General features: G+C 33.1%; 2 protein-coding genes across 2 annotated transcripts in view; one reads left to right on the top strand and one right to left on the bottom strand.

Annotated features, from left to right (window-relative positions):
* The window catches only part of LOC134843580 (ruvB-like 2), a 269223-nt gene that overhangs the window by 147191 nt on the left and 102760 nt on the right, over positions 1-19272 (bottom strand). The gene's annotated exons all lie outside the window — the stretch shown is intronic.
* LOC134844527 (MFS-type transporter SLC18B1-like) lies at positions 1063-2525 on the top strand. Its single transcript, XM_063861253.1, has one exon. It carries the CDS (start codon positions 1180-1182, stop codon positions 2446-2448), a length of 1269 nt encoding a protein of 422 aa, XP_063717323.1. The 5' UTR covers positions 1063-1179; the 3' UTR covers positions 2449-2525.

Below are 19272 nucleotides of genomic sequence, written 5' to 3'. Positions count from 1 at the left end.
GATGTGCATATAGCGCAGAAAGTTCCGACACAATATTTAAAAATGTTCAGTTTTTTTTCAAATTGTGTCGTTTTCAATCCGTGTTTTAATTAGATGATCCAAACGAAGTCCTAGAAATGACGCATATTTGACTGCCATGGAAAAATGAGTAATTTGACAGCAATGTTACTCAAAAATAATTACAAGTTTTTTTTTTGAAAAATCATAGAAAAAAAAATTTTTAAGTTTTTTTCTAACAAAACACTTTTTAGAAAGCGCTAGAAGAAATTTCGAAAAGTGATGGTATGTCTTAATTTGAGTTATGAAAATAGACTAATATAAGCCTATAAATAAGATCTGCTTGCGCGCTTTACTTGCTCGAAACTTAACAAAACTGAAAAACTTTGAACAGTTCTTCTTGAAAATCATAAATGGTTTTGAGAAAACTTTGAAATCGTTTTTGAAATCGTTTAAAATTGCACAAAAACTTAACAAAATTCAAAAACTTTGAATTGTTCTTCGTCTCGACAATCAAAAATTGTTTTGAGAAAGCTTTAAAATAGTTTTAAAACTGTTTAAATTTGCCCGAAACTTTACAAAACTCAAAAACTTCGAGCAGTTCTTCTCGACAATCAAAAATCGTTTTGAGAAAACTTTAAAATCGTATGAATCCGAACTGAAATGGGGGCTTTGTTATGACATATCATTCGACTCATTCCGATGATTGTTTGATTTTGCGTGAAAAAAACTAAAACTCGTTTTAAAAGGACCCTTTCAAAGCTAAAACGGAGTTAAAAGGGTCTCCTTATTGTCAAGGGTTGGAAAAAAAGAACATTCTACAAAAATGATGTCTGACTAGCTCAACCAGCTCAATTTTATCAATATATTTCGGACGAATTGTTTTGATTGGTTTGTATTTTCCATAAAACTTTCAGCAACTAAAATGGAAAATTTACGGGCCCATTGAAAAGTCAGGAAGAATTTATGTCTGACCATACAAATCCAGATTAAATATGGTACCCTTGCTCAAAATGTGGATATGCAAATATCACCTAGATGACTTCAATAAACACTTAACAACAAATTGTTTACCCTAGTCAAAGCTGACCACTTCAAAACCTCTCTTAAGTTTTACCACTGGCAGCCTCAAATTGAATAAAATTTTAAATAGTTTTCCAGCTAGAGCATTTGAAGTTAATCATGGCTTCAAAACAGCGAAAAATTTTGGCTCTTGGTTTAGGCCTTAGTCTCTACGTTATAACTGGACTAAATGACACATTTTGGACATCATTCTTCCCGACTGAAATGGCGAAACTTGGCTTGTCCAAAACGACTATCGGAAACATAGCTTCTGCATACGACTTAGCAGGACTTGTTTGCTCACTTCTAATGATGTTCATCCAAGCACCCCAAATGCAGCTGTTTCTATTCTGCACCGGATCCGTCATCGTAGGCGTCGGCTGCATGACTTTCGGCCAACTGATATATATGCCTCAAGGTTACATTTTCATAGCCATGTGTTTCCTCACTCGATGTGTGATGGGATGTGGCTCAACTTTCCTTTGGTGTTGCGGAGCGCCGAATTTGATCTCACTGTTCCCGAAGCATACAGGCCGAGTATGCAGTCTGTTTGAGTCGGCGGCGAGTGCCGGAGCTATACTCGGAGCACCGCTTGGGAGCTTTTTGTTCGCCTTGGGGGGTTACACTCTCCCATTTTGGGTAATTGGAATGATTCAAGTCATCCTCCCGTTCTTTTGTTACATTGGCCATCCTAAAACTAAGCCCTGCTATAATGAAATTAGTACCAGCTCGAAAAAAGACATCTCAAAAGCCGGCGTTGTTTCTTTTATCTCTCACCCGGGAGTCCTATGCATTGCTCTCGGCGCCACGATTACAGTGTCCTCGTTCGGCTTTTTCAACGTGGCGTTCGCGCCTTATATTCAACAGCAATTCAGCATCGGCAGTAAACGGGCGGGGATATTTTTCCTCTCTTTCACAATTGCTAGACTGGCTGTTGCGCCCATATTTGGCTGTTTCATCGACAAGGGCTACGGCGGCTTTATTTTCAGCTTTTTCGGATGTTTTCTGAGCGCTTTATGCTTCATTATTTTGGCAATCACTCCCCAAATACCTTTCTTGAACAACATGGTTGCTCTGGAATTTATCCTGGGTGTTATTGGAATGAGTTCAACAGCTGCGTTTTTGCCCATAATTGCGCTTTTCCAGAAGGTCTACAGATCCGGAAAAGATCGAGCCACGTCTGATGTAAATTTGATCAGCTATTCAGCGATAATGAGTAATTTGTGCTTCACTTCTGGGATTATTTTGGGTCAAAGTGGGCTTGGGGGAATCTTGTATGACTACTTTGGGTTTTTTAACAGCTGTTTTGTGGAAGCAGCATTGTGTGGTTTTGTAGCAGTGTTTTCAGGCGTCTATCTGTCCATAAAAGGATTGATGTGCGAAAAATGAGAAATATGATATGAAACAGGATCTTTACTCATTAAACTGGTGGTATAATATGAACATATATTTATTGAATTTGTTGTTAGAACTTCTGTATTCAGTATTGAAATGGATTGTCACAAATCTGTTTTCGAATGATATGTCGGCCTAGTTCCCACGGTTTGATGAAAAATTGCGTCAGAGGGTTTGATTGCGTTTTTTGAGGAATATTTTTGAAAGTTTGAGATAGATGTTTAACTTTTTGAAACTCCTTCAGGGCTTCTGATTGGACTGAAAAAATCAGAAGCAACTGAGCTCAACTTGAATGAAATATGACGGCAAAAAAAGCTTTCTGAAACAATTTACTGCGTGGTAAAAAAATTCAATTATCTTCAATTTTCTATGTTGCGATTTATTTTTCAATGGTTCAACCAAGTTTTTCATATTTTCAATGAAATTTTTTGCGACCCAATTTTTCTTCACGTGTCTTGATTCAGGTACAAAAAGTCAAATTGAAAAGAAAACTGTTTATAAAAACTTCACATAACTTTACGCAAAACCAAAATCCATTAGATCAAAGCCCAAAATTTTTCTTACAAAAAGAAACCGTTTATTAGCATCTATTAAAGCTAGTCTGTGCTCAATTGACCTTTTTTGAATAAAAACAACGCGCAAATACTTTTATGGAGGTAGCCAATTAATGAACAGAATGGTCTCAGAGCAGAAAGGGTCTTAGAGCAGAAAAAAAGAGAAATATTGATTTATACGGGCTAATTGATTAAACAAATTTTAGAATCATCAACACTATCAAGAAAACGAAAAATTATGCATTGATTGAGTACTTTTCAGTGTTTTTTTTTTAAATAAAAAATTCGAGCAAATGGCTCAATTTTTAATGCATAATATACTCGTTTCTATGATAATGTAGATAATTCTAACATTTTTACCGATTAGCTTCTATTGTTTTTCCGCTCTTGGGCTCTTTCTGCTTTTAGATTTTAATTTTACGCTTGTTATGAAGATTCAGTTCGAATTTGATCCTGTAAAACTCCACTCAAATGTAAACAAGAAATGGTAGTTTTGTAGAGCTTCGAGTTGAAATATTAAACTAGAATGCCAAAATGAGTTTTCAACAGTTTTTGATGCAATGAAGTCGATAAATGAAAAAATCAAAAAAAAAACAGGCATTTCCAAAGATGGTTTTGAGATTATATACCGCTAAGCAAAATTACAATAAAGATCGCAAGTTTGCAGCTAAAAAGAGAGAGCTTTCATTCAAATCCAAATTAAACAAGGATAGGCGGTTACTGTGCCAGTAGCACAGAATGTTGCGAGTTGCGACCATAGTCCTTAGAAAACTACGGTTTAGAAAGTTTATTTTTTCAAATTAGTGTAGTTTATTCTGCTTTGTGTGATAAGAAAGATCTGACCTAAAAGTATAATTTAGGCATATTAGACAGTCATAATAAAATAGGCGAATTGGACAAAAAATTTTGCAGAAAACGACTAGAAAAACTAGTCTAGGAAAAACTCGAAAAATGACTAGGAAAGATTTTTTTATTAATTTTTGCAGAAAATTTTGAAACTTTTTGAAGTTTTTGGTTCCCAAAGTAAAGCTCCAAAAACTAATTTGACTTGCTTAAAATTAAATTTTACGGTCTTAAATTAGGTATAATTCGGCATATTTCGGCTTGTTAGACTGCTCGCTTGCTTTATTTGCTCGAATAAGGACAAAATCAAAAATTTCAAACCAGTTTCACTCGACACTGGAAAAATTTTTTCGGAAATTAGACTGAAAGGGCTCTAGAATGATGTATCACTCAACCCAGTCCGATGGTTATTTGTTGTACCTGATTATGCGTGGAAAACAAAAATAAAAAAACTAAAATACACCCAACACCCTAATACAACGTTCCTCCCCATTTTCAATGGTCGGAACAACAAAGATTGCAAGCTGACGTGCAAGTAATCAGTTCTCAAACCATTCCTATGACTATTGATAGTATTAACTTTTCATGGAAAACGAAAACAAAAAAAAACTAGTTCTTTCCCATTTTCAATAGCCGGAACAAAAAAAGTGCTCTCTAACAGTATTTAACATTTTTGACGCATACTAGATCTAAAGTTATTCAGTTTTACCTGGGAAACAAAATCGGTATTTTTGAAGCAAATTTTAAAAATTGGTTTGATCATATTTTTTGAGTAAGTTTGCTCGCAGTTTAATTGACTGTTTTGAAGTTTTTGAGCGGTTTGGCGGTTTCCAAAGAGTTTGAGCTGCTTATGAGCAATGTGAGTTTTCTGAAATAAAATATACTCAAACCGCTGAATTTAGTGCCATTTTGGCAACTAAAGCTGACCCCTTGATAAAATTTCCGAGACCTAGTCAAATGACATTCAAAAGTCAACCGCGATATCATGGAAAAATTATGCAACACTATAGTTAAAAGTACCATAGTTAGTCCTAAAATCACAGTAGTTTAGGTTAAATTCCCAGAAGTTTAGTTAACACTTAGATAAAATTTCCGAGACCATAATTTAAATTTCCGAGACAGAAGTTTAAATAAAATTTTCGAAACCAAGTCAAATGACATTCAAAAGTCAACCTCGATATCCTGGAAAAATCATGCAACACTATAGTTAAAAATACTATAGTTAGTCCTAAAACCACAATAATTTATCCTAAAACCACTTTAAATATTTTTTAGAACTTAAGATATCTTGAGTATACCAAATGCTTGGTTGTCTTATAATAAAGTTGCGAAATCTTTGCAAGTTGTCCAAGGTCACTTGAAATAAGAAACCTTGGAAAGATCATAAAAAGTCTCCTAAACAGTTGAAAAAATTATTCATGTCACTCGGACAAGCCACAAGTACGCATATTCTTGGCAAAATACTTCAAATCCAAAATTCTGGGGAAGGAAGCGCATCTTGTCTTAATAGATTACCCACAATATCTGAATTGAAATCCATTGACAGTTTCAGTTATTGCCAAATACTATTTTTCCAAAGTGTTGAAAAAATCAACAATAAATGAAATAATACTTTATTCACCGCTATTAGCTCATGTTTATGGTTGTGTTGCAATTTCTTGGAGTTTAAATTTTACGACCATTGCCATCTTTTAGAAGAACCTAGGATGCACCTTTTTTCAAAAAATTTTTGAAAGTTTCGTTGATGTATTTTTTTTCACGTATGATTCCCTTTGGGACTATGTTTAAAAAAGATTATGAAAGCAGAACTGAAAAAGCAGAACTGAGAAACATTAAGCCAGGCAATATTTTGCTTTCAAAAAGATATGATTTGAAATTCATTTACTTTTGCAAAAATCATTTGTTTCATTTTGTGAAATATGGATGTTGTTTGTAATAAAAAAAAATAACAAGCATAGAAACGTATTCTAACCAAAAATTCTGTTTTTCCACAAGCTGCTTAAGGTGGGGATCATTTTCATGCAGCTGAAATGCTTGATATTCTTTCACTGCTGTAAACAGAGCATTCGACATCTCACAAAATACACCGAGATCAATTGTCCCTAAATTTACACTATTCCACAAACAATTCGTTTCTAGTCCGTAACTATAGCTAGCTCCCATGAATTTAAACTTTTTTTATGTGATTTGATTGGTTAATAACAAAAACTTTGCTGTCATATTCAAAGCAAAAGATGTAACTCATGAAGTAATAAACAGAAATAAAACTCCGAATGGGTCGCAATTAACCCAAACTGGGAGATCGGAATTCGAAAAGCTATGTAAACGTACAGACGTCTCTGTTAAGCCATCTTTGTGATAAACATTGTAAGTTTTTGGGAACTTGAATAAACAAGAATAAAACAGCAAATTTTGGTGCACCATAAAAATTGATTGCAAAATAACCAAAATCAAAAAAATTCATGCATGACCATATAAATTTTGAACCAATCGTAGGTCATATTTTTAGATGGACATAATTTTTTGGATGTTTCGATTGTGTTGTTTGATGCAGCCAAATCTGGCATTTTGTTTTTGCTTATCGAAGTTGCCAGAAATGTACACTCTATTTACAACAATGGTCTATCAAATACGTCTGAAATTTGACATAATTTTTCTAATGACATTTTGTCAGACTGGGTTTGTTATAAGATGAAAGTTCATAAAAACCGGTTTGATCAATGTGGCTCAAAAGTGGAAACCAAACATTTTTTATTTCGTTAGTTGGACTCACGATAGGCTCATGAGGACTTTCGAAGACAATTGAGGACCGAAGTAACCAAGGAATGGCTCAACGGGATTTCTAAAAATTTGTTTTTTTTCTCTCTGACTGATCTGAAACTCAGAGTCAATCACATTTTCCGTCTTTTAGATATGGTCGAAACATTAAAAACTTTTTGTTACCTTGAAGAACTGCTTCACGTATAAGTTTAGGTTACTTTCTAATAATTAGTTATGCTGAAAAAAAATAGCAAAAGTTTGTTAAGTTTTAATTTATTACTTAGTCTAGCTTCTATAACTCAAAAAAACTTGATTTTAGTTTCTTTTTATAAAAAAAATTCCAAAATCATTGTTATTGAATCCAACAGGAAGTTTATTGATTCTTCTGCTTTACTTCAGTTTTAGCTTTAGAGCTGCTCATTGTTATGATCATTAGGTTTTGGTTTTTTAAATTTCAAAATGCAATCATGCGACTTGTGTAGCGCTCATATCTTCCAAAAAAATGCACTTCTTTATTTACTAGCTAATATAAAAACAATTGTCAGCCATGAGCGTTCCAAAAAGATTTGATAATGATTTTTTTTAAATTTCTATTGAAAATAAAGAGGTCAACGAAAACCGCTTGATCACTTCATATTTTGAAAAACGCTGCAATCAGAACTGAAGAAGTTGCCAGGAATAAATTTTGGTAATTATTTGTCAAAACCAAGACAGATCTAAAAATAATCAGTTTTGCCAGGGAAAACAGAGTCGGTACTTTTGAAGCAAAATTTAAACATTGGTTGAGGTTAGTTTTAAAATAAGTTTTAGCAAAATGTTGTTTAGAACTTAGCTGTTTAATACAGTGTTGATTTAAATTAACCGTACAAAACGCGTTAAACTTGAAATTTAAAACGCGTTTTTCTCAAATTGGGTTCAGTTTAGGTGAAAACTTATGAAGACAAAACTTGATTAAAATTTTACCAGAATTAATATGATGTAATCTGTTTTGCGAAATTCGGGCCCAAAATTTAACCCCAAAAATGGGTCATTTTGGCTTTTCTTAGTTTATCAAAAATTACGCCGAAAATACCCAGTCGATCACAGACATAATTATATCAAAATGAGCCCCTTACGTAGCCCAACAAACTTTAAGAAGGGTATATTCTCCAAAACATTGTATAAGTTAATTTATTTTTGTTTGATAGACAAAAAAGGTCATTTTTACTATATAAAATACCAACTTTTTATTTAAAAACAATTTTTAAACAAATTGCATTTTTTTTGGAGACTACACCCTTCTTAAAGTTTGTTGGGCTACGTAAGGGGCTCACTTTGATATAATTATGTCTGTGATCGACTGGGTATTTTCGGCGTAATTTTTGATCAACTAAGAAAAGCCAAAATGACCCATTTTTGGGGTTAAGTTTTGGGCCCGAATTTCGCAAAACAGATTACACCGTGTTAATTCTGTTAACATTCTAAGCAAGTTTTGTCTTCATAAGTTTTCACCTAAACTCAACCCAATTTGAGAAAAACGCGTTTTAAAATTCAAGTTTAACGCGTTTTGTCCGGTTAATTTAAATCAGCACTGTATACTGTTTTGAATTTTTTGAACGGTATGGCAGTTTCCAAGTAAGTTGAGTTGCCTATGAGCACTTTAAGTATATGTGATATAAAATATGCTCAAACCGCTGAAATATAGTGCCATTTTGGCGCCTTAATTTGACCCCTTGATAAGATGTCTGATACCACGTCACCCTCGATATCTAAAAATTACCCTCGATATCCTGGAAAAATCTTGGGTCCTTAAATATCAATAATTAACTTTGTAGATTTGTTTTAAAAACTTAAGATATCCTTTGATTCTTTTACATCGTTATTTTATGAAGCATTTGCAGGATATGCCAGGGACCTTGAACTGAAAAACTTTAGATAGATAAAAAATAAATCTCCTAAAAATGAAAAAAAAATCCATGTCACTCATACAAGCCATAGGTATGTATGGTATTGGCTAGATAACTCAAATCCATAAGACTGCTTAAGGAAGTACATTTTGATTGAAAAGATTACCCACAATATCTAAATTCAAAGCCACTGACAGTTTCAGTTACTGTCAAACACAATTTTTAACAAATGATTGAAAAAAGCGTCAAAAATTAAGATGCTGCTTCACTCATCATTATTAGTTTTCATTTTTAGTTGTGTTACAACTTCCATCTTTTTTCATTTTACGATCATTGCTTTCTTTATAAAACAATTTAGATGCCTTTTTTTAGTATTTTTTTCAAGTTCGATTCTCTTTGAATCTATATATCAGCTGATTTTTAGATTGAAATTGATCCCTGTATGATAACAGGAGGGGTAAAAAAAGGTTCCATAAATTTACATTATTCTAAAAACACTTCGTTTCTAGTCCGCAGCTATAGTTAGCTCCAATGAATTTAAGAGTTAACAACACTGCTCGTAGCAAGGCAAAGCTCTGAATGTTCCGAATGCCTTTTAATGTTTATGGAGCGGTAATAACCTAAAAAAATTAATTTAAATAAAATTAAAAGAAAAAATTTTTTTTCTAAAAATTGAAAATTTTTATGAAAATCATCCCGCCACACGCAATATAAAGTACAAAATTATAGATTTTGCTCCTTTTAACAAATCAATTATGTCAAATAAGCTCCTTTCAACCAACTTGGCACAATTTCTAAGACGGATTAAATCTCCGCTTACATTTTAATAGCGCGAAAAATATCGCGCGTTAATTATCCCATTTAGGCCAAATTGGCAACCTTTGAACCCCAATATTTTTACAAAAAATGATCACAGGTGATTTTTTTTTCAAATTTAAGCTCAAGCTATCAATAAGTTTAAATTAATATAAAAAATTCCCTCAAAAATGGCTAGTCAGAAAGTCGAAATTTGTCTAAAAAAAACCCACCTTGAGCACAAATTTTCTGTTACTTTCGTATCGAAAGTCGGAACAACAATAAAGTTTTGAACCGAAATACGTTCCCCAAAGACAAAATATACATTGAAAAATTGCACGAATGCATAAAGTTTGACGTTTTAAATTCAGATTCAAGATTGTTTGAAAATTTTGCAAAACATAGATTAGAAAATCCTTTTTAAGAAGTCTTTTTAAGAAATCATCAGTTTTGTTACCTCTCGTTAATATCATTATAAACGACTGTTGAAAAATGTTCGAAGACACAAAATCAGATCTTTGCTGAAAATTTAAATATTATACATTTTCTGTAAATTTTTTCAAGACTAATGGATTGCAAATCTTACAATGACCAGGCAAGGTTTGCATTTAAGCTGTCTGTCAAAAAATGCAATTTTGCAGGGATTTTTCAGGATTTTTAATCAAAAAATACTGAGATAAAAGCAGTGTCAAGAAAATTGGCATGAAGTAATGCAAAATTTTAACCAATCAGCTTGCGTAAATTCATTTCGAATGAATTTGGGATAAATAATTTGCAGATTTTGCTATCGTCAAAAGATAATGAGATTTAATGAGCCGAAGACTTACAAATTGAACATAATGCATAAATTCATAGTCCAAAACTTAGCAAGAAGATAGCATATAATTGGTAAGAGCTCAGATAATCGGTAACTTTAAAGTTTAACAAAAGTACCGTAGTTTTTCAAATAGTGGAAAAAAATAAACTGAGCACTTGATTCTTCAAAAGTCCAGAAGCAAGTTGGAACACAAGCAGCTTATATTTTTAAACCCTTTTGGATGGTTTTGACCAAAAATTTGCACTTCTTAGGGTTATTTTTAAAAATAAGCGTGTTGATCTCATATGAGGAGCGGTAAACCAAAATGAATGATCTAAAAAATCACCAAAAGAAGAAACCGTTCGCATGTATAATTTCGAAAGTATCATTTTTTGTTTTTGAATTGAGATAATAAGTATCTTGAAGGTTTAACAAAAAATCTGTGAAAAAAGCGTTTGGATAAAAACTACACTGAACACGATTATCTTATAATTTTCTGCAAAAGTCAGATCAGAGCAACAATTTGCAATTATAATCACGTGATGTTTTTTCGAGCCTTTTGGATAAATATGACTGACAGTTTGCGCGTTTTTGCATTGTTATAAACTTAAACATATAGGTAAACAAAAATAAAGGTTGAAAGATTGCACATCTTTTTGAAACCTGGAGATATTGGTTTTTCTTTTGGTTTGGTTCTCTTTTAGATCCTTCACTTTTGGCTTAGAGTCACAAAATCTTTTAAAAAATTACGGAAAACGACAACTCGTAAAATCAAACTCGCCTGTACCAAAAGGAGTAGCCTGTCTAAGTGTCAGACACCGGTTGAGCTGATATCTGGTGCGTGCTGAATTGAAAAAACTGTTGGATAGCTCGGGAGCAAAGTTCAACTTTTCAGTCAAAAGCGTCGACCACGGACCAAGACGGATCTCACTCAATTCATGCTAATTTTCTTTTTGCAATGAGCGGTTAAAACATAAATTCTCAAAAAGAAGTTAGCTACAGTTTAGTCGCAGATCAACTTCAGTTCTATAAAATCATCAGAAAACAGTTTGTGTGCCTAAGGTTAAAATTAGTCACAGTGAAACAATTGCTGTAATTAGAATTTTGTTTGGGTCAGTTTCTTTTGTGTATTATGGAGTAGCTATTTTACTATGGACTGCAATCGCGACCCAGTGAGGTAATTTTCGGCTGCTGTCGGTTTTCCGGCGGCTTCGGTGTCTTGTCGGCGGCTGACACAGCCAGCCCGTCTTCTTCGTCTCCCGATGATATGTTGGCCAAATTCGACGCCGCTGGAATCGATGACTGCATGCCCAACATTGGAACGTCATCTGGCTTCGGACTATTCCAGCTATTCATGCTGAGTCTCTGGACGCTTTTGCCTTCCGTTTCCGCTTTTACAATCAGGGCAATAAACACGACGAATAACACCAAAATGACGAATGATGTCCACAATCCAAAAAACTCTGGTCGAAATTGAAGTTTCGAGGAGTGTTCAGTTGCAGAGCTTAATGATTTATTCATCACTAAATTTCAATTGACTTTGAAAAATTTCAAAATGTGAACAAAAATTACAAAAAAACTCGCATTGACTAAAAATAGCTCTAATTAAGTATAAGCGCTTTTGCAAAATTTTTCTGAAGCAACCATACTTGATAATCAAATTTAGAAAATTGCTCTTGCAGTTTTTTCACAATCTTTTTAATAACATTAAAGTACAGTACTTTACATAAAAGGTTGTGAAAAATAAATTTGAGTGGTTCAACTTTTTGAGTGGAGTCCAAATTTGAGTGGAGTCCTAAAACAATCAACCATAAAGTGAAACCAACGTCAGACGTGAAATGCCGATTTTAAAGTAGTCAAGAGAAAAATATTCAATTCAATTCAAAATTCTGTCACTGTTTTTATTGGCAATTAAATAGGAGCATTTTGTAAGACGATTTATCCACAAGGAAAAGGACCCGGGTTGAGGTGTTCGACTTATGTTTTGACTTTGAGAATCGAGCACGTGCAGTTTTGCGACTAAAATTCCGCAATCGAGAAGCAAAGTCGAAAAACACCCAATTTCGGTCGAGAAAGTCGAAACATAGTTCTAGCACAGTCGAAACATAAGTCGAGAACCACCGTTGTGCTTCTGCTTAAGAACTACATTTTTTGGTTATTTTTCTGGGATGGGTAATGTTGCCTACCTCTGGCAACGAGCACGGATCATGGTGGGCTTTGAACATCCGACCTTTCGATGGAGAGGCGGAGACGTAATCACCTCACCATCGCTCCCACCGCTTAAAATGTTTTAAGACTAGTAATGCTGTCTTTGTTCGCTTAATTTCATCAGAGCGAAAATTTGGTCTCTTCATTCGTAGTTAGCTTCGAAGACAGCATTGTTCTGTGGAGGTGTATAGTTGTAATCTCCAGCATAATGCGGCGTTGTCGATTGCTTTTCCGAGTCTTAGAGACAATCGCTAAAACTGAAATGCCACAAAGACTTTGAAATTCACAGCATCTCTTTTTCAAAGAAGGATGATAATGATGATTTGAAGAATGTAATCGCAATAATTAACAAATATGTAAGACAATGGAACTTGAAACTTGTAAAATTGAGAAAATAAGGTTTCTCTGAAGGCTGTTTACCATCATAGTTTGTTTCAGTGAAATGTTTATGATTGGTTATTACTATAAACTCATTATGATAGAATTCGTCCCAAAAGTAAATAAAAGTAAGAAGGGAAATCTAACCTTGTTGGAAATAGCGTTTTGCATGAAAAAAGAAAGTGTTGTTTGCAAGTCGGCCAAATATTTATTTTTTCAAATATTCCTCAAAAATTTTAGTTTTTTGTTTGCGACTCTTTGGTTAATACGATTTGTGCATTTAAATTCCGATAAAATATACACTTTATTCTGCATTTTGTGCAGACTAAAATTTTTCAGCGAAAAAAAAAACAAAATAACATACGAATTCAAAGTTAGTAAAATTACAAACAGCAGAAGTATTTCAAAACACTACCAAGAACTAGCTTGAGTCTTGCGTATAACAAAAAAATAATTCTACGATGTTTGGTAAATAAGCCGAAAAAACATAAGCAGACAAACAACAAGCCGACATTTTTTTTGAAAAGGATTATTTTTGAAAAAAGCAGGTTGCTGTAAGATTTTTTTGCTGTCCCAGGCCTGTTTGATACCTCCAGACCAAGTGTACCAGAGGAGCCAAAAAATTCAACTTTCTATAAATTAAACCTAAAATTACCATTTCTAATTTCAACCAATTTGTGAACAAAGTTATTTACGGGTATAAAAAGTCTAGTTATTTACGGAAACAAAAGTCTAAAAAAAATTGAGGGGTCAGCAGCAATCACTTTTTATTTTTTTCACCTGGAAAATCAAATTTGTGTGATCAAAAAATTTGGCAAAAAAAGGCTACAAAGTTTCATCAGTTGAAAATCCCTGCGACCAGATTTTTAAAAGTTAACAGATACTAATTTTCGGTTAAAACGTATTATATTTAAAGCGAAAATCTAGTGTTTTCATTTATCGTTAGCTCCGAAGGCAGCATGGTTCTGTGGTGGTATATAGTTGAAATCCCTAGCATAATTCGGCGTTGTCGACTGCTTTCCTAAGTCTTAGAGACAATCGCTAGAAGTGAAAGGCCGCAAATTTTTTGCAATTCACAGCATCTCTTTTTCAAAGGAAGACGATACTGATGATTTGAAGAATGTAATGGCGCTGATTAACATATATGGAAGACAGTTGAACTTGACACTTGTAAATTTGAGAAAAAAAGGTTTCTCTGAAGGCTGTTTACAATCATAGTTTCAGTTTCAGAGAAATGGTATATGATTGGCTTTAACTCACCCAAAAAAAATAAAAAGAAGAAGGGAAATCTAACCTTGATGGAAATAGTTTTTTATCATGAAAAACGAAGGTGTGGTTTGCTAGTCGGTCATATACAATTTTCAAATATATCACCAAAACTTCAGTTTTTTGCTTGCGACTTTTTGGTTCGTTTAAATTTGTGCATTTAATTTGCCGATGAAATATACATTTTATTCTTTATTTGGGCAGAAAAAAGTTTTCAGAGAAAAAAAAACAAAAAAATATACGAATTCAAAGTTAGTAAAATTACAAACAGCAGAAATATTTCAAAACAATACGTAAAACTAGCATGTGTCTTGCGTACAGCAAAAAAAGAACAATTCTACGATGATTGGTAAATAAACCGGCAAAACATAAACAGACAAACAACAAGCCGGTGATTTTGTTTTCAAAAGGATTCTTTTTGAAAAAAAGCAGGGTGCTGTAAGATTTGAATCCTGGAACTTTGCTGTCCCAGGCCTGTTTGTTACCTCCAGACCAAGTGTACCAGAGGAGCAAAAAATATTGAACTTACTACAATTATAAACTAAACCTAAATTTACCATTTCGTATTTCAATCATTTTGGGAACAAAGTTACTGGGTTGGGAACAAAGTTTTGGGTAGAAAAAATTTAGTTATTTAAGGGTTAAAAAAGTCTAGAAAAAGTTGAGAGGTCAGCAAAATTCAATTTTAGAAATCACATGAGAAATTTAAAATGTGTGATCAAGAAGTTTGGCAAAAAAATGCTACAAACTTTCATCAGTTGAAAGTCCTTGCGACCAGATTTTAAAAAGTCAACAGATATTAGTTTTTGGTTAATACGTTTTATATGTATAATGCAAAAGTCTGGTTTTTTCATTTATAATTAGCTCCGAAGACAGCATGATTCTGTGGTGTTTTGTAGTTGTAATCTTCAGCATAATTAGGCGTTGTCGATTGCTTTCCCAAGTCTTAAAGACAGTCCCTAAAAATGAAATACCGCAAAATCGTTGCAAGTAACAGCATCTCTGTTTCAAGGGCGGGTGATACTGATGATTTGAACAATGTAATCGCGCTGATTGACAAATTTGGAAACCAGTTGAACTTGACACTTGTAAATTGAGAAAATACGGTTTCTCTGGAGGCTGTTTACAATAGTAGTTTCAGTTTCAATGAAATGATATTTGATTGGCTTTTACTAAAATTTCATTATGGTGAAGCTCGCCCCAAAAGAAAATAAAAGGAATAAGGGAATCTAACTTTATTGGAAATAGTTTTTTTATGAATGAAAAAAGAAGCTGTTGTTTGCTAGTCGGCCATATATATTTTTCAAATTGCTAGTCGGCCATATACATTTCTTTGCTTATTTTAATCCGTGCATTTAAAATGCCGATAAAATTTACACGTTATTCTGCATTTGGGCAGTATAAATTTTTTTCAGCAAAAAAAAAACACAAGCATACGAAGTCAAAATTAATAAAACTACAAATAGGAGAAGTAGTTCAAAACAATACAATTAACTAGCATGTGTCTTGCGTACAGCAAAAAAACAATTCTACGACGTTTGATGAAAAAACCGAAAAAACACAAGCAGAAAAACAACAAGAGGACAAAAATTTTTGAAAAGGATTATTTTTGAAAAAAGCAGGATGCTCTAAGATTTGCATCCAGGACCTTTTGCTGTCCCAGGCCTGTTCGTTGCTTACAGACCAAGGGTACCAGAGGAGCAAAAAATATTGAAATTACTACAACTATAAACTAAACCTAAATTTACCAATTCTAATTTCGATCATTTTGGGAATAAAGTTATTTACGGGTTAAAAAAGTGTGGAAAAAACTGAGAGGTCAGCAGAGTTAACTTTTCATTTTTTCTCAAATGAAAAAAGAAAATTGTGTGATCAACAAATTTGGCAAAAATATTGCTAAAAACTTTTATCTGTTGAAAAAGCTAGCGACCAAATTTTAAAAAGTCAATCCCTAAAAGTGAAATGCCGAAAAATCCTTGCAATTCGCAGCATCTCTTTTTCAATCGAGGATGATACTGATGATTTGAAGAATGTAATTGCAATAATTAACAAATATGGAAGACAATGGAACTTGAAACTTGTAAAATTGAGAAAATAAGGTTTCTCTGAAGGCTGTTTACAATCATAGTTTGTTTCAGTGAAATGTTTATGATTGGTTATTACTAAAAACTCATTATGATAGAATTCGTCCCAAAAGTAAATAAAAGTAAGAAGGGAAATCTAACCTTGTTGGAAATAGCGTTTTGCATGAAAAAAGGAAGTGTTGTTTGCAAGTCGGCCAAATATATATATTTTCAAATAGTCCACAAAAATTTTAGTTTTTTGTTTGCGTTTCTTTGGTTAATTTAAATTTGTGCATTTAATTTGCCGATGAACTAAACATTTTATTCTTTATTTTGGCAGAAAAAAATTTTCAGAAAAAATATACGAATTCAAAGTTAGTAAAATAACAAACAGCAGAAGTTATTTCAAAACACTACAAACAACTAGGTTCTGTCTTGCGTACAACAAAAAGAAAAAAAAGAAAACAATTATGGTAAATAAGTCGAAAAAACATAAGCAGACAAACAACAAGACGACAATTTTTTTTGAAAAGCATAATTTTTTGAAAAAAAAGCAGAGTGCTGTATGATTTGAATCCAGGATCTTTGCTGTCCCAGGCCTGTTCGTTACCTCCAGACCAAGTGTACCAGAGGAACAAAAAATTTGAACTTACTAAAAACTAAACCTTAAATTTTCCTTTTAAGAACAAATTAATTAATGTCCAAGAAAAATTTATTAAAAACTGAGAGGTCAGCAGAAATCACTTTTAGAAATCACAAGAAAAATTAAATTTATTTGATCAAGAAATTTGGCGAAAAAAAACCTTACAAACTTTCATCAGTTGAAAGTCCTTGCGGCCAGATTTTAAAAAGTTAGCAGATACTATTTTCTGGTTAATACGTTTCTCTTTATGACCTTTGGTCTTTGATAAGATACTTGCCAGTATCTGTCATGAACCGACCATCGGTCGATCATTTTTTTTAGTGATGGTTTTAATTCGACATTTTTTCAACACTTGTTTTATCTGTTTTATTTTCTTAATTTAATGTACACATGTTGCATATTAGATCATCGCAAATAAAACAATACCACACCCTCGGTTTCTCAAATAATGCATTCATTTTTCCGATCAAGAACCAATTTATAAAAATTGTCCCAAGACTCGCTACCCTCGGAAGTCCGCTACAACCACCACTGTTAATCAAAAAAATTAATTTGTCAAACGAAAATTATGGTTTTTGACAAGCTGAAATCAGCAAAAGTCAACCTAACAATTTACCTATTTCGGCGCGAATATGAAAATAGTGGTTAAAACGAACGCCTTTCACTGTGGATTTGGCGCTTTGCTTGATTAATTACTTGGGAGTGAATGGAGATTGGTGTCATTCGCAAGTAGATTTCTACACCCACACGTAGCAAAAAGTTCACGAAACAGCTAGAAATTTTCTGTGTCGTAGAGGCCGCCCCGAGCATTATTAAAAGTATCTTTACAGGAACAAATGTGAAGTAATTACAGACCATAAGGCACTTTTTCCGCATCATCCTGTAATCACGGTAAGAAGACATATAACAGCCGTCTAAGAAATTGAGTAGATGGGCTTTTGATTTTGCCATAAGTCTTTTAGCAGGAAAAGATCTGGTTTTAAATTTCTAATTTTGAGAATTCCAACAAGAAAACCAGTTTCATTTTCAAATGACGATGAAACCATACTTTTAAAAACCAAGTTATTTAAAAATCCGTCGGATTGTTTATAAAAATCAAAATCATATCCTAACTTGAATCTGATGGGTCAAATTTTGGACAATTTTAATGACGCAATAATGTAACAAGATTATAGCGTCTCTTTAGAGTCATGTTACTACCATTTGGAAGATTGTCATTTTTACCACTGCCGCTCTTAGTTTTGTACCCTTAGATGTTGTCCGTTAGTTTTTCTCAAACAAATGATTCAGTTGTTCAAATTTCAAGTTTCATCTTTTTTTGTTTATTTGTAATAGTTTTGATGAAAAAATCCGATCAAATCTAATACTGCAATGAAAAATTTTGTAAGTAAAGTAATTGAAAACAAGTCATTTGGTCAATTTACTCTTGCAAAAAATACCGTGAATTTTTTAAACTGTCGACCATTGGAAAGACCATTGGAATTAAATAATTTGTTTAACAATAAGATGTTCGCTCTGCTTTTAGAAGAGGATAATAGTCTGAAACCTTAATTTACTTAATTTACTGTACACATGTTGCATATTAGATCATCGCAAATAAAACAATACCACACCCTCGGTTTCTCAAATAATGCATTCATTTTTCCGATCAAGAACCAATTTATAAAAATTGTCCCAAGACTCGCTACCCTCGGAAGTCCGCTACAACCACCACTGTTAATCAAAAAAATTAATTTGTCAAACGAAAATTATGGCTTTTGACAAGATGAAATCAGCAAAAGTCAACCTAACAATTTACCTATTTCGGCGCGAATATGAAAATAGTGGTTAAAACGAACGCCTTTCACTGTGGATTTGGCGCTTTGCTTGATTAATTACTTGGGAGTGAATGGAGATTGGTGTCATTCGCAAGTAGATTTCTACACCCACACGTAGCAAAAAGTTCACGAAACAGCTAGAAATTTTCTGTGTCGTAGAGGCCGCCCCGAGCATTATTAAAAGTATCTTTACAGGAACAAATGTGAAGTAATTACAGACCATAAGGCACTTTTTCCGCATCATCCTGTAATCACGGTAAGAAGACATATAACAGCCGTCTAAGAAATTGAGTAGATGGGCTTTTGATTTTGCCATAAGTCATTTAGCAGGAAAAGATCTGGTTTTAAAGTTCTAATTTTGAGAATTCCAACAAGAAAACCAGTTTCATTTTCAAATGACGATGAAATCATAGTTTTAAAAACCAAGTTATTTAAAAATCCGTCGGATTGTTTATAAAAATCAAAATCATATCCTAACTTGAATCTGATGGGTCAAACTTTGGACAATTTTAATGACGCAATAATGTAACAAGATTATAGCGTCTCTTTAGAGTCATGTTACTACCATTTGGAAGATTGTAATTTTTACCACTGCCGCTCTTAGTTTTGTACCCTTAGATGTTGTCCGTTAGTTTTTCTCAAACAAATGATTCAGTTGTTCAAATTTCAAGTTTCATCTTTTTTTTGTTTATTTGTAATAGTTTTGATGAAAAAATCCGATCAAATCTAATACTGCAATGAAAAATTTTGTAAGTACAGTAATTGAAAACATGTCATTTGGTCAATTTACTCTTGCAAAAAATACCGTG

Source organism: Symsagittifera roscoffensis, chromosome 4 (assembly GCF_963678635.1).
Source record: "Symsagittifera roscoffensis chromosome 4, txSymRosc1.1, whole genome shotgun sequence".
NCBI classification, from domain to species: domain Eukaryota; kingdom Metazoa; phylum Xenacoelomorpha; order Acoela; family Convolutidae; genus Symsagittifera; species Symsagittifera roscoffensis.
This window is presented reverse-complemented; position numbering and strand designations above follow the sequence as displayed.